The sequence below is a fragment of the Mytilus galloprovincialis genome, chromosome 11 (assembly GCF_965363235.1).
Source record: "Mytilus galloprovincialis chromosome 11, xbMytGall1.hap1.1, whole genome shotgun sequence".
NCBI lineage: Eukaryota > Metazoa > Mollusca > Bivalvia > Mytilida > Mytilidae > Mytilus > Mytilus galloprovincialis.
In genome coordinates, this window is record NC_134848.1 from 50,008,741 (window position 1) to 50,021,810 (window position 13,070).

The 13,070-nt window shown below is 32.8% G+C and overlaps 1 protein-coding gene across 1 annotated transcript in view; it reads right to left on the reverse strand.

The window, feature by feature from the left end:
• LOC143052331 (colorectal mutant cancer protein-like) overlaps positions 1-7,281 on the reverse strand; it is a 49,817-nt gene extending 42,536 nt beyond the window's left edge. Inside the window, exons 1-4 of the mRNA XM_076225336.1 lie at positions 7,030-7,281; positions 4,217-4,343; positions 3,641-3,764; positions 2,857-3,023 (exon numbers count right to left, since the gene is read on the reverse strand). Of these exons, the coding sequence (XP_076081451.1) occupies positions 2,857-3,023; positions 3,641-3,764; positions 4,217-4,343; positions 7,030-7,181 (570 nt within the window). The 5' untranslated portion in view covers positions 7,182-7,281. The remainder of the gene's footprint in view (positions 1-2,856; positions 3,024-3,640; positions 3,765-4,216; positions 4,344-7,029) is intronic.
• Between the last annotated feature and the right edge of the window lie 5,789 nt (positions 7,282-13,070).

Here is a 13,070-nt window from a genome sequence, read left to right on the forward strand (position 1 = left end):
TTATATATCAATTAGATTGTTCTCGAATAAAGGACGAAATTCGTCATCATCACAATTGTTCCAACATTCATGTAAAATATATGCAACTGGACGTACACTAATAATCCCCAAGGAATGTGAATATTTTCTAGGAAAACTATTGAGTATCAATTTCGGGATTTATTTTCTTTCTTGATATTCAATGACAGCAATTTAAAGAATAAACTGCTTGTCGGATATTTGTCCGCTTTAGGGGTATTCTTGCAAGTTGAACAGACTTATAATAACATTCAAAAATAGGGAAAGATAACATTAAATTCGTTGTCTTTTAATTTTAAACATCGTTGATCAAATAGTTATTTAAGTATATATATACGTTGGGAGACGACGATTATTATAGTTGTCTCAGATTTTAATAAGGACGTTCCCGATTATGAATAAATTTGGTTGACGTTTATCACACTTGAAAAGAATATCTATTGGTAATTTTTCGATTCCATTACAAAAATATTTTTTTCTTTATTCGTACATATTATATTCCGCTTCGGTAGAGTTATCTTCAGATAGTTTCATATATTAATTAATACATGGCTTTCAAAAGTCTAAATGTAAGTGTTCTCGTACATTTTTTCACCTAATAAAGACAAATAAAAATGATTTAGTAAAGCTATTTCTAATTTCTAAGTCCCCCTTTTTTATGAGACATAAATCAAGGACAAGACTTGTATATCATTTCATTCTGACATATGAATTAAGTTTCCCGTCTTTAACCGAAAATTGTGTATTTCTTAGTAAATTAACTTATTTGAATTCAAATAAATAATAGCACCAAATATAATTAAATAATTCCACGGCGACCAATTTTTATTTGTCACCAACTTGAATATGTATTTTTAATGTGTGTATTAAATGCTACCACTGATCCGAATAGACAGTCACACCTGGCAAGGTGTGCCCTAGAGGCGTGGTTAAATACCGAAGTGCAAATAACAATTTACCTTTCAACAAGCCATCTACGAGTATTGCCACAGAACCGTGAATACACACATCGTATAAACCTAGCCATAGCAGAGATAGTAAAAGGTCAATAATAGTACACCAACATATTGTCTTTACAGATTATTGTACTTTAATTTGTTCACCTTATCAGTCCGAAAATGCATTTATTAAAAATAAATTTATAACTTTTTGTGTTGTCTACAAAAATAATTCGAATATATACGTTTAACATAGATAATTTATCTCACGAATGAGTAAAATTGAACGTCTGTGCGTTTTATCTTCTTATTATCGGATGGTTATTAGATAAAGCATAAGTCATCGGCGCGCTTACGATTACGTTAAAATATGATTAAAAACCAAGACTTTTAATGATTGTATTTTAAATCCCGGCATGCAAAAATCAGGAGAAAACGTCACGACCTACAGGAAGTAGTTGATATTTTTTCATTAATTATTGAATTTCTCCTTTATTACTGCACATATAGCTATAAAACTTTGTGAATATATATATTATGTCATAATGAACATATTTAAACCATAAGTAAAAAATCGTGAATTTTCCCTTTAAATAGATTATTATGATGGTCATTTATGAGGTTTTATAATGATAATTAAGGGAATAGTGACCCATCTGATTGGCGATAAGCGGATTACTTGTCATCACAACTTTTAACACCTTTGGTAAACGTTAATAACCTGAGGGCCATAAACTTGTCAGAATCATAAAGACAGGTAGAATTCAAGTAATTTGATGTGTAAATACTTTTACACTTTCCAAATTTAAGTGACGAAATTGATATGAAATATTTTCGTCATTTCGAAAACCTTTTCGTAAAATACGAAAGTGACGAGCGCTAGCTAAATCACTGTCATGATGATGATCAGCCATTGTAAACAAAAAAGTCAGAGAAAGCCTTATGTCATATGAAGTCTGTAATGTCTATATAAGTTCTTAAGGAGGCTCGAGGGTACAAATAATTCAGAAAAAATGTACACTTTCTTTTTCATTACAAGTTTTATTTATTACATGTACACTATCAGTTGTTACTTTATGATATGGTACAAAAAAATGACAAAAAAATCAATTTGTTTTGGCCCCAGATGACTTTTAAAAAATTATATATCATTGAAAAAAATCCAAATTATCTGCCTTTGGTGAAAAAAAATGCCATTTATCCAATTTTTGGCATTAAAATTGAAATATATCTTTTTAAATTCATCGGTGACCTATAATATGAGGAAGGTGCTACCTTAAATGCCAGCTTTATACCAAGACAATGTCCTATATATATATATTGATTGGTTGTTGGTTGCTTAACATCAAATAAACTTTACTTAAACTAAACTATTGTAAAATTTAGGAGATTTCTGTAATTTAGTTCTTTTTTTTTATTTAATATTACCTTTTTTTCTCCTATAAGTCCAACAGAAAAAAATAACCTTAACAAAAATGTATGCTTTTTTAGAAGTCAGAATGTGAGCTTAAATGAATGGTGACCCCATATTTTTATTTTATTTTTCTATTAAGTATAGGATAAAGTTTATTTATAGAAAAAAATAACGAAATCCTATATTTAAAAAAAATTGATTTATTTTACGAGCCCCCTTAACACTGAAATATGTCTCATCTGCAGGTAATTTTGAAAATTAAAATGGCAATACTTTCACATGTTAACAATCTGAAATCAAAATATACCCTAATTGCAACCTCTTGTGAAATTCTCAATTGAAGTATACCCTTTTTATGTCACCTCGTAAAACCTAAAATTTATAGAACTTCTCCAATTTGCAACCTCTTGTAAAATTTTAAACTTATGCATGCCATATTTTCATTTCCTGGAGAAAACTAAAAAAATTTAAATGTCTCAAACCTACCCTATTTGCAACCTCCAACAGATCAGTTGATTTTGTATCTTCTTGTACTATTTTTAGAGTGGTTGGGTCATGTGACTCCATCAACTGGTGTAAACTGGTTGGTTCTGGACTGAGATCTCTTGCTCCACTGTCATAATCTAAACTGTCAGGCTTACCAGATAAGCCACCTATAAATCACAATGTTAAATCAAAATTAGCATTATACTCATGAACATGATGGAGGGAAAAAACAAAATCACAAAAAATTTGCCCGAGGTTATAATGTACTCACGATAAAATTCCATTATGAAATCTTAAATCACATTCTTAGGAAATTGGCATACAGTTCTCATTAGACAAATTTCCATATAACTGTTTCAAAGGACATAACTCTTTTCAGTTTTCAATTTTTAGTGCATTTCTTGTGACTGGGGGTGAAATTCTCTTCTAAAGATATTGATATTTGAAAAACTAAATCAGAGATGGAGCATGGTAAGGGAGCTACCATTTGATTTTTATGGGGGGGCTAGGATGAAATTTGAAAAAAATAGGCAGGACAGGAGTATTGAGTAAAAAAAAAGACAGGATGTGACACTTGCAAAAAAAAAAGTCAGGACGACAATTTATGTAAAAAAAAGTCAGGATAAACTAAAAAAAAAAAAAAGGCAGGACCGATTAGACTGAAAAATAAAAAGGCAGGACAGAGATTACAGCTAAAAAAAATGCAGGACAAAATTTTTCATCCTAGCCCCCCATAAAAAACAAATGGTAGCTCCCTAATATTACAAAGGTTTTATCTATTTACCAAAGCTGTCACTGCTCATAGTTGGCCATGATGTTACATTAGTGTGCTGGTTCCCTAAACCACTGGTATCTAAATCAATAGTAGGATCTTCAGAAAACTGACAGGCATCCAGGTCAGACATTACCTGACATGAAAGGAAAAGAATCCTATTATATGACAAAATATATAATTCATAACAAGCAGTTTTTTTGGTAAAGAAATTTTATGATCAATTAACTATAAAATTTCATTTATAAAACTTCAGGCCATCTACTTATGGGCCTTGTATCATTTTGTTTATGTGGCTTATATCACTGTATATAGGGGATGCTTATTTTTTACCTTATTTAGGAAACATTAAATTATAGAATTAGTTAAAATTCATTAAAAGAGAAACTGGACAATGTCAGAAGTTGAACATACATGTAATAAAAGTCTATGCATTAAACATGATCAAATATATATTGCTACATAAGGGGCCCAGGCCCCTTGCCACACCTTAAATCTGCCCCTGACTTAACATACATGACATATATAAGCCTAAAAAAGTTTGAGGAGTGATGTTTCTATTGATGTTATATCTCCCATTGACTATACCTGTGTTCGGAAATGTATAAAGTCTTGAAAGGTAAGTCGGCTGTTTGTATTCATGCCTAACTGGTTCATGATTTCATGGGTTGATTCTTCCATGTTCAACTGCTGGCACATAAATATGAAGTCATTTCTGAAATTAAATTCATATTTATTACTTAACAAGTATAAAAATGGTAAGATGTGATACAAATGAGGCCAAAAATAAAATATTGTTTGTTTCCCCTCACACGACCGACCCGGTAAAATCACCGCGACCCGAAAAATTTTATTGGCCATTTTTGTCCACTATTTTTTTTTTTTGCTATGTTGTTTATCGTTTTATCTTTGCGATGCTGTAGTCAACGAACGTTGGTTTTTGGTGATACCTTTCCGATGCTGTAGTCAACGAGTGTTTTAAATCAAGGCATTTTTGCAAGGAAGCGTCTACATGATTCGGAATCAAGGAAACAAACAAAATGCTTTGCCACACGATTTGTTTGCAAGGGTGATCTTTAATGAAAATAAAAAAAAACCTGAAGCATGTTTCAACCCGCTGAGTGCATCTTGATTTGTTTTGTGTCTAACCTCTGTTCCTGTTTAGAGGATAAAATCTTAAAGACTGAGTAAAAATGGTCTGAATCGTGCTTTAAAATCTATCTACTTTGTCTTTGAACAGGTTGGGCACAAGTCAGGAAATGTGGGATACATGTATTCCCTGCTTTCAGGAAACGTCCCTGTTTTCTGGTGTAAAAAAAAACAGTTTAAGGGGGTAGACCTTGGTTCAGGGAGATAACTCTTTAAATCAGTTAAGCGTTTGTAAAAGTCAAGTTCATCAATGTATTTTAAGCATTTACCTGAAACAGATTGAAAATAGTCTATGTAACCTAGAAGCTTAGAATATATTTTTGAAAATGGTTGACACAAACGTATGGATGATTTTAAGAGTTATTTCCCTTAACCTAGGTCTACCTCCTTAAATGGGTTTTCCTTTTTCAATTTATGGCATGAAAATTAAAAAAAGGGCACGTTTGAACGTTATAACTGCATTAGTAGAATTCGTAAATACTTATTAAAAGTATTTTAGGAAATACAAAACATGAATATAAAGTGAAGCCTTAATTGTTTCTTCTAGAACTTAAAAAAAACATACAAATCTTTGTTTAGGAATCAATTGACCAAGCTGCATGATCCAGGTGTAACTGAACATAGCTAAATTATGTTCACTTCTATTGAAGATTTTTATTCATTGAATTTTAATTCCCAAGTGATTAACATACATGTATCTTTTTGTCATCTCATAATTGATGATCAAGGTATGAATTGGTGAACAAAGGAATTGTTTTGTTGTGAGTTATGCATCAAATTAGACTTGAAATAAGCTTGATTTTTTAACTAAAAAAACACTTGCTATCATTAAGCATTGTTATCACAAGTAGAATATGCGCTTTTGTAGATTTCATTACATTAAATGAATAGGAAAATAAGGAGGTCCCTGTATTCTGTTTTTTTAACACCAGAAAACTGCATGGGGTGTACACTGAATTAGAATACAGGGAATACCCCACTTTTCTTGACTTGAGCCTTACCTGTTGAATTTTATACAAATTCAATATAGAAAACCATATCAAGGAATAAAATAAAATAATTTGCCTACTTACCTACCCATGCCCTAACAACCTCAGTCGGGTGAGGGGAAACAAAGATATTTTTAATGTTGGCCTGATATATACAACAGAGTCAAATGAAAAGAAACCATTTCAGTGGTTTGTGGGACTGGGACGGTGCTTTCCTTAAGAAGAGGAGATTCATACTGGCCAGGTCAAGCAATCATGCACATGTTCCAGTAATTTAAAAGGGACATTAGCCATTAAAGCTATGATTCAAATAAAAAATTTATAATACATGCATGTAAGATTTTTGTCAAGCCTTTGACTTTAGAAGCTTGTTTATGATCATAAATAAGATAGTATCCAGAAGTAAATTTTGTAAAAATAAAATTCCATTTTTTCCGGATTTTACTTATAAATGGACTTAGTTTTTCTGCCAGGTCACTGTACGGCCTTCAACAATACACCTTATCGCTAATCCCGGCTGACCCGGCCGCTTGAACTTTTGACGCATACAAGAACAACTTTTCCATTGTAGCGTCAGATATTTTGTTTTGTGACGTCAAAAATTTACGGGGAACCTGTGTGATATCCAGTAATGGGGGACAAATAGCGATATAAGGTGTATGAGCAAAGCCCATACCGCAAAGTCAGCTATAAAAGGCCTTGAAAAGACAAATGTAAATCAATTCAAGCGAGATATCTAACAGCCTAATTTGTGTACAAAAAATGAACAAAAAAAACAAATATGTTATACATCAACAACGACAGCCCACTGAATAAATTTACAGGTTCCTGACTTTGAACAGGCACATACATCATTAGTCCAAATAATTATGACGTCTGGCAAGGCTATTTTAATTTTTTTTTCTGGGACGCCTACACACAGTACACAATACATCATGTACATAACAAAATTGTGTTGGGGTTTAATATATGGCTTTTGAGATGTGTCGGCCATGACGCCAGTTTGGTCTTGGTTGATTGGACCTTGGTCTTTTCTGCCATGTACCACGATGGCCATATAATAGTAGTTGTTGTCTCAATGTTCATTGATCAGTGACAGTGTTGATGTTCAATGTTAAATTGTGTAAATCAACAGATCAATGTGAATTTGTAAGAATTTATGTCAAATCAGTTACAGAATTAGACAGCACATGCCCTTTATAATACTTTATTCCTCCCAAGTTTCTATATATGGATGAGGCATGAAACCCTTTAAATCCTCACCCATCAAGATAGCCATCCCCATCCGCATCACAACTGTTGAACAGCCTCAGCAGCCGTTCCTCTTCACCAGTGCTACTGGAATTACTTCCAGAGCTACTTCCGGTCTTTATTGATCTCGGCGATTCCTGTGGTTCATCAGGACATTCTGCCATTGTTTATAAGGTATCATAATGTACTTTGACATGCAAAAGTTTGCGAAATATTAGTTCAAAAACTTCACATTGTCTTAACAGGAAATAGGTACTCGATGGATTCTGACAACTTCCGGTCTAGACAAGTACAAACAGATTGCAGTGCAATCACCAACCCAGCACCTTTTGAAAGTGAAACCAAGGATTTGTATATACAAATCCTTGGTGAAACTGATTTTTAAGTTTGTAAAAAAAGTTAGATTATGATATACAGCAAATTAAAGTCATTAAAATTCTTGTAAATCTTGGTTTTCAGTATGTCTTTTTAAAAAAAATGTTCATAATTTTTTTATTTTTTGGGGGGGAAAAACCCCCATTCAAAGAGAAAAAATGCCCCTATATATACAGTCCGGTTTACATTTAGACCATTATTAGATAGGAAGAGTTCCTCATGATGTTCTCTCAATTATAACTTGAAATGGCTAAGTTAATAGAGCTCCAAATCTGTCATTCCATGCTGAGTGAGGGCAAGGATTTGTATAGTACTTTAATCGGGATGATGTTTTTTTATTTTTTTTATTTCCCTACACATTTAATACAGTAACATATAAATATTATACATATCTCTGTTTAATACTAGGGGGGAAATGATTTGTTTTATTGTTCTTATAAATAAAATCTCCACACAAAGTGTATTACATGTATATATGTATACATTTGTAATTGTTTAAATTAACTAAATATCAACGAACAAAAAGAATGTTGAATGAAAATTCGGGAACTAGATAACAGTGGCGGATCCGGGGGAGTTCGGGGGTTGGAATCCCCCCTTTTTTGGGGGCCGATCAATGCATTTGAATGGGAGCATATAGTTGGAACCCCCCTTAACTCTGGGTTGGGACCCCCCTTTTTTAAATGGCTGGATCCGCCACTGGATAATCATAATTCTGAAATAAATTGAATTATGAACACGTGACAATAAGAAAGACCATTAATAAAGTAATATCTGTTGAATCCGGGCGGTCGTTACAAAGTAGCAGTAGAATTAGAGCTTATCGAGATCGGGAGATACCCATAGGCACTTAAAAAATTGTCTCTGAAAAAAACATCTTAATTGGTGTTTGCAAAAGTATGAATTATTCGAAATTTCTTGTCCCATGCATAGATTAACTTGGCCGTATTTGGCACAACTCTTTTGGAATGTTGGGTCCTCATGCACTGCGCTTCAGGGGCCGTGTCAATGAAAGTATCCTAAAATATGTCCTCAGATAGGTCTTAGGACATTATTTAGGATGGTCTTAGGAAGTGTCGGAGACATATGTCTTAGGATTTAAAACAAAGCTTTCTTAGGAAATGGGGTCCTAACTACGATGGTGCTAGGACCATCCTAACACATTTATTTAATTGAAAAAAATATGTAGGGAATTCAATGACATATACATTATTGTTTTTCACTATATGTGTAAAGGAAGAAAGGATGACTCTTTTATGGAAAACAATCTATGCAAAATAAAAGTTTTAACTTAATACTAGTCGATAAATTATTATACACGATAAAAAAAATATATATCTATGAATTGCATACGACAACAAAACTAAATAGTCTCACAACTTTGTTAAATGAGATATTCGTGATAGAATTTAATGTTTGTCGGTGGGTCCACTCGATTTCATTGCATGTAATCGGAATAAGGATTATGTAAAAGGAAGTAATTTTTTCCCACATTTAAATTAACATTGCATCGTTTGGTTAGGTGCCAAACATGTAACTCATGATGAGAGTATTTTCTAAGCAAAAGGGACAGCCCCATTTATGCTATATAAATGTATTCATGAGCGTAACGATATGACATCGTCAAACATACTTTTTGGAGATTTAATATTGATATCCATTTCATATAGAATTGTGTTCAGAAAAGCAATTTTAGTTTATAGTAAAGCATTTCACCAAATGACTTGTCCGCAATATCTCAATGTATTTAGATATGTACATCAAATAAGTTCTAGCACACCCACACAAATGTCTTGTAATATGCTTAGTATTCCAAAAACTCAAACTAAATACTATGAACGCTTTTTTTTTATATATCTGGAAGTAATTTAAATATTAAATTTGTCTACAAATTGAAAATAATGTAACACAATTGAATCTTTAACAAATATTGAAAAATTTGTTAAATTAGGTAATTTTTTTATAACATTATACTAGTTTAGTATTGTCTTGTCTTAGTATTTTTATTAATGAATTTATTCCATATTTGTTGTTTTTATTTCGTTTTAGGACATCGTAACTTTTCGGACTATCCTAAGACACATATTTATATATCCTGACTTTAGAACCAAATTTAGGATATATCTTATTTTAGGACACCTTCGTTAACCTGACTTAAGACTAAGACGTGTCCTAAGACCATACTTAGACATGTCCTCGTCCAATGTATTTGTTTAGCTTTTTAACTATTTTGATCTGAACGTCACGATGTAGAAGAAATGCGCGTCTGGCGTATCAAATTATAAACCTGGAACCTTTGATAACTAATATAGATATATCAAATAAGTTTAGAGAATGCAAAGATATTTCTTAATTAGAAAACAAAATTCGATATTTGATAACAGCAAATTCCAATCAAAAGAACGACAACAGCCAATCTGCTTCTCAATCAGTCGAATATTTCATGACACACCCCTGCCTTGTTATTCATTCCAAATTCTAAATAGTACTGCCGTGTATATTATGTACAGAATATCATTTTGTGTTCTGATTGTTTAATGTAACGTAAATTCCTTGGGATATGGGCGATCGCCACCGACTCATAACACCACACCGTGCCTTCCGTGACCAACCTATCGTCCCAAACCGTGATTTGGAAATTCGTTAAATCGTACCCATATCATGATACCGTGACAATTTACGGGAAAAAAGATTAATAAGATATTTTGTAATACAAACAATTAAAGCAAATTCAGTCTAACAATTTTCATCAAATTGATTATCCGTTCACTATTGTCAATCTGGTGTGCATTCTTCAAGAGGCAGCTGTCTAAAAAGCGCAACCTGTCGACGTAAAATAACAAATTCAGCAACATTTATTCGTCATTCTTAAAGTTGACAGATATCACAAGATGTCGATTCATACGACCATAATGTTAATTTCGTGTATTTTGATAATATCTGGATTTATATTTGTAAATTCTGCTCCAATTGACGGTAATGGAACGGCAAAAACTTCGGTTATTGGAACGGATGGGCAAATCGTTCCGGATATAACTGAATCAAGTGACCAAATGGACGGAACGGCTCCATTCGACGACGTGCTTGGTAAACATTTTTTGGATGATGGTGCCGTTGTAGATGAAAATGTAAAAGACCTGTTAGGAGATATAGCCAACGAGGAAGCAAATGATACCGTACCATTCCTCAATGCCAAAAATTTAACTAATGCCTTGGTGGCTGAAGCAAGAAAATTTAACTTTTCTATGAATATTTTCAACCCAACTGCTCCCGGTTATAATGCAAGTGTTGCTTTGAAACTGATAGATGTCCTCACAGAAGGCATACGTAAGTGTTTAACTGAGTGTCTACACGTTTTCAAATGCAGTATAGTAGGAATTATATGTCAGTTTATATTTTGTTAATGATTTTTAAATGAATCACATATCTACAAATACTATGTGATTTGCCCGTTCAAATATTTTCATTGCTTTACACCAATAGAACTACTCTCGTTGTCTACGTATGCACCGATACACATGAATTCCATGAAAGTTAAAATTGAAAGAAAACAATACAAATTCTTTGGTTGAGAATAATAAGGATCTCAGCCATTTTCTTAAGGTACCACACTGGGTTTGTACATATGAATAACGGGGTAACATGTATAGATCAGGATGGTATATCAACCTAATCCAACATACAATCCTACGGTCATTGATCTTCTTCTAAATATCATTTGTGTTTGTTGGAAAAGAAAAGCACAGTCAGTTTAAAAGGAACGACTCTGGTTGACCCAGCCAAGAATCGTACATGCGAGTTGAACTCTCGCAACTTTATCGATTAACACTCAAACATCAGACTACCAACCTTGATACGGTTCCAAATTTTAATGGTTAATGCATACGACCATATAATATAGGAGGAGATTGATATCTACTCTTTCAGGGGTGCACTCTCTCAACTCAATTAATCTGCACCAGGCCGTAAAAACCATGTCCAACAAGTTAATCTGTTGAGCTGTGTGGGGTGTATACGTACGCAAAAACCTTCACATTCAATGAGGACATTACATTGTTCATGTATGTCAATCAAATAATAGAAGAGTGCAACACCATTTGCACATATAAAGTACCCCTGTAATAACCCTATGAGATGTCTGTTCGTTTTGAGAGGTAAAACATTCCTTTTTATGTCCAACCCACTTCATTTATGAAAAGGAAATCTACATATTAGTAGATACATTATAATTACGTAATGATTTTCGATTGCCCCCTTTATATTTTTTTTCCTTTTATCCAATTGATCCTTATATAAAGCAATTAGCACCTTTCGATTACTGAGATATATGTTGATATTTTACAAATTATACAGGAGTTCTGGCCTGTGAAGAACATAAAATAGAAGAGGTTGGATGTCCCGAGAAAGACGAAGAGAACGGCTGTCATTACCAGATATTCACTCCATTGGATGGTTATGGCGGACTTGCCTGTCGTACTCAGTGCATTGCAATGTCTTGTAAAGATGTGGTATGACAAAATTTACTTTTTCTCCTTTATCAAGTCCATACTCTTCTCTTGATTTTTATATTTGATTCCTGTTTGGATTAACACTTACACAATTCATTTTCAACAATAGGTGCCATACGTGTATTGATATTATATTTTTAGCAGATACAAAATGTTCCTAATTAGTCGGGTTGTATATCAGAGGGTTTGAATTTGAGATTCATGAATAATGTTATTTTTTTATTTGTTTATGTAATTTTCTCTATTCTTTATATTTATTCACTCTATTATTGTCTATTCTTTATCTCCTTTTTATCTTGCCCTTTTTCCTATATCTTTTTTTTTTGCCAATTTTCTTTAGTATTTGATCCATTATTCTCAATTATAATATAGCTTTGTTGTTTCATATGTACCAAAAACTCTTTTAAAAATACGCACCAAGTATACAATTTTTTTCAAATGTTGCTCTGTCAACGTATATTAATTTTGTTCCTACTAACAGGAGCTCCTCATGAAATTTTATAATAAACAATGTCATTATATCTGTTCCCACCAGAACAAATTTCCAATACCATTTATTCCGTTATGAACATCTACAGTAATATTTATTCCATGCAGTGGAAATAATATTACAATATATGTATTTCATTTGGAACATATCATATGAAGGAACATCTACTTCGTGAAAGTTTAAAGTGATTGGTTCACTTTGGTTTCTAATCTCCCAATAACATATCTTCTCAATTTTCTAAACTCCAAAAAATAAATTTTAATTTTCGCCATTTTAGCCAAAGGATGAGGAGGAAGAGCTGGAAGCTGGGGCAGATGGGACAGCAATCCAGGAAAACACTGTAGGTGAAACCGAGGCCGAGAAAAACCTTATTAATACCATTAATACAATGAAGTTAGAACACACAGAGCCTATAATGCTAGCGATGGCGTATCTCAAAGATCATATGAAAATGGATGGCAATGAAACAGTCGTGGACAAGTCAGTTGGTCTAGTAGAAACTGAATTGGAGGATGCAATTGACTCTTGAATTTCTTAGTCGATCGTCCAAATGTCTATGATAAAGTTGATTAAATAAACTTTGAATTCTGTTGAGTTTTTGTATTAAAAATAATTTTGTTTTAACTTTTTCGTCTTCTTAACAATTAGGAGATGTCAGTTGAGAAAACCACCTCACACAC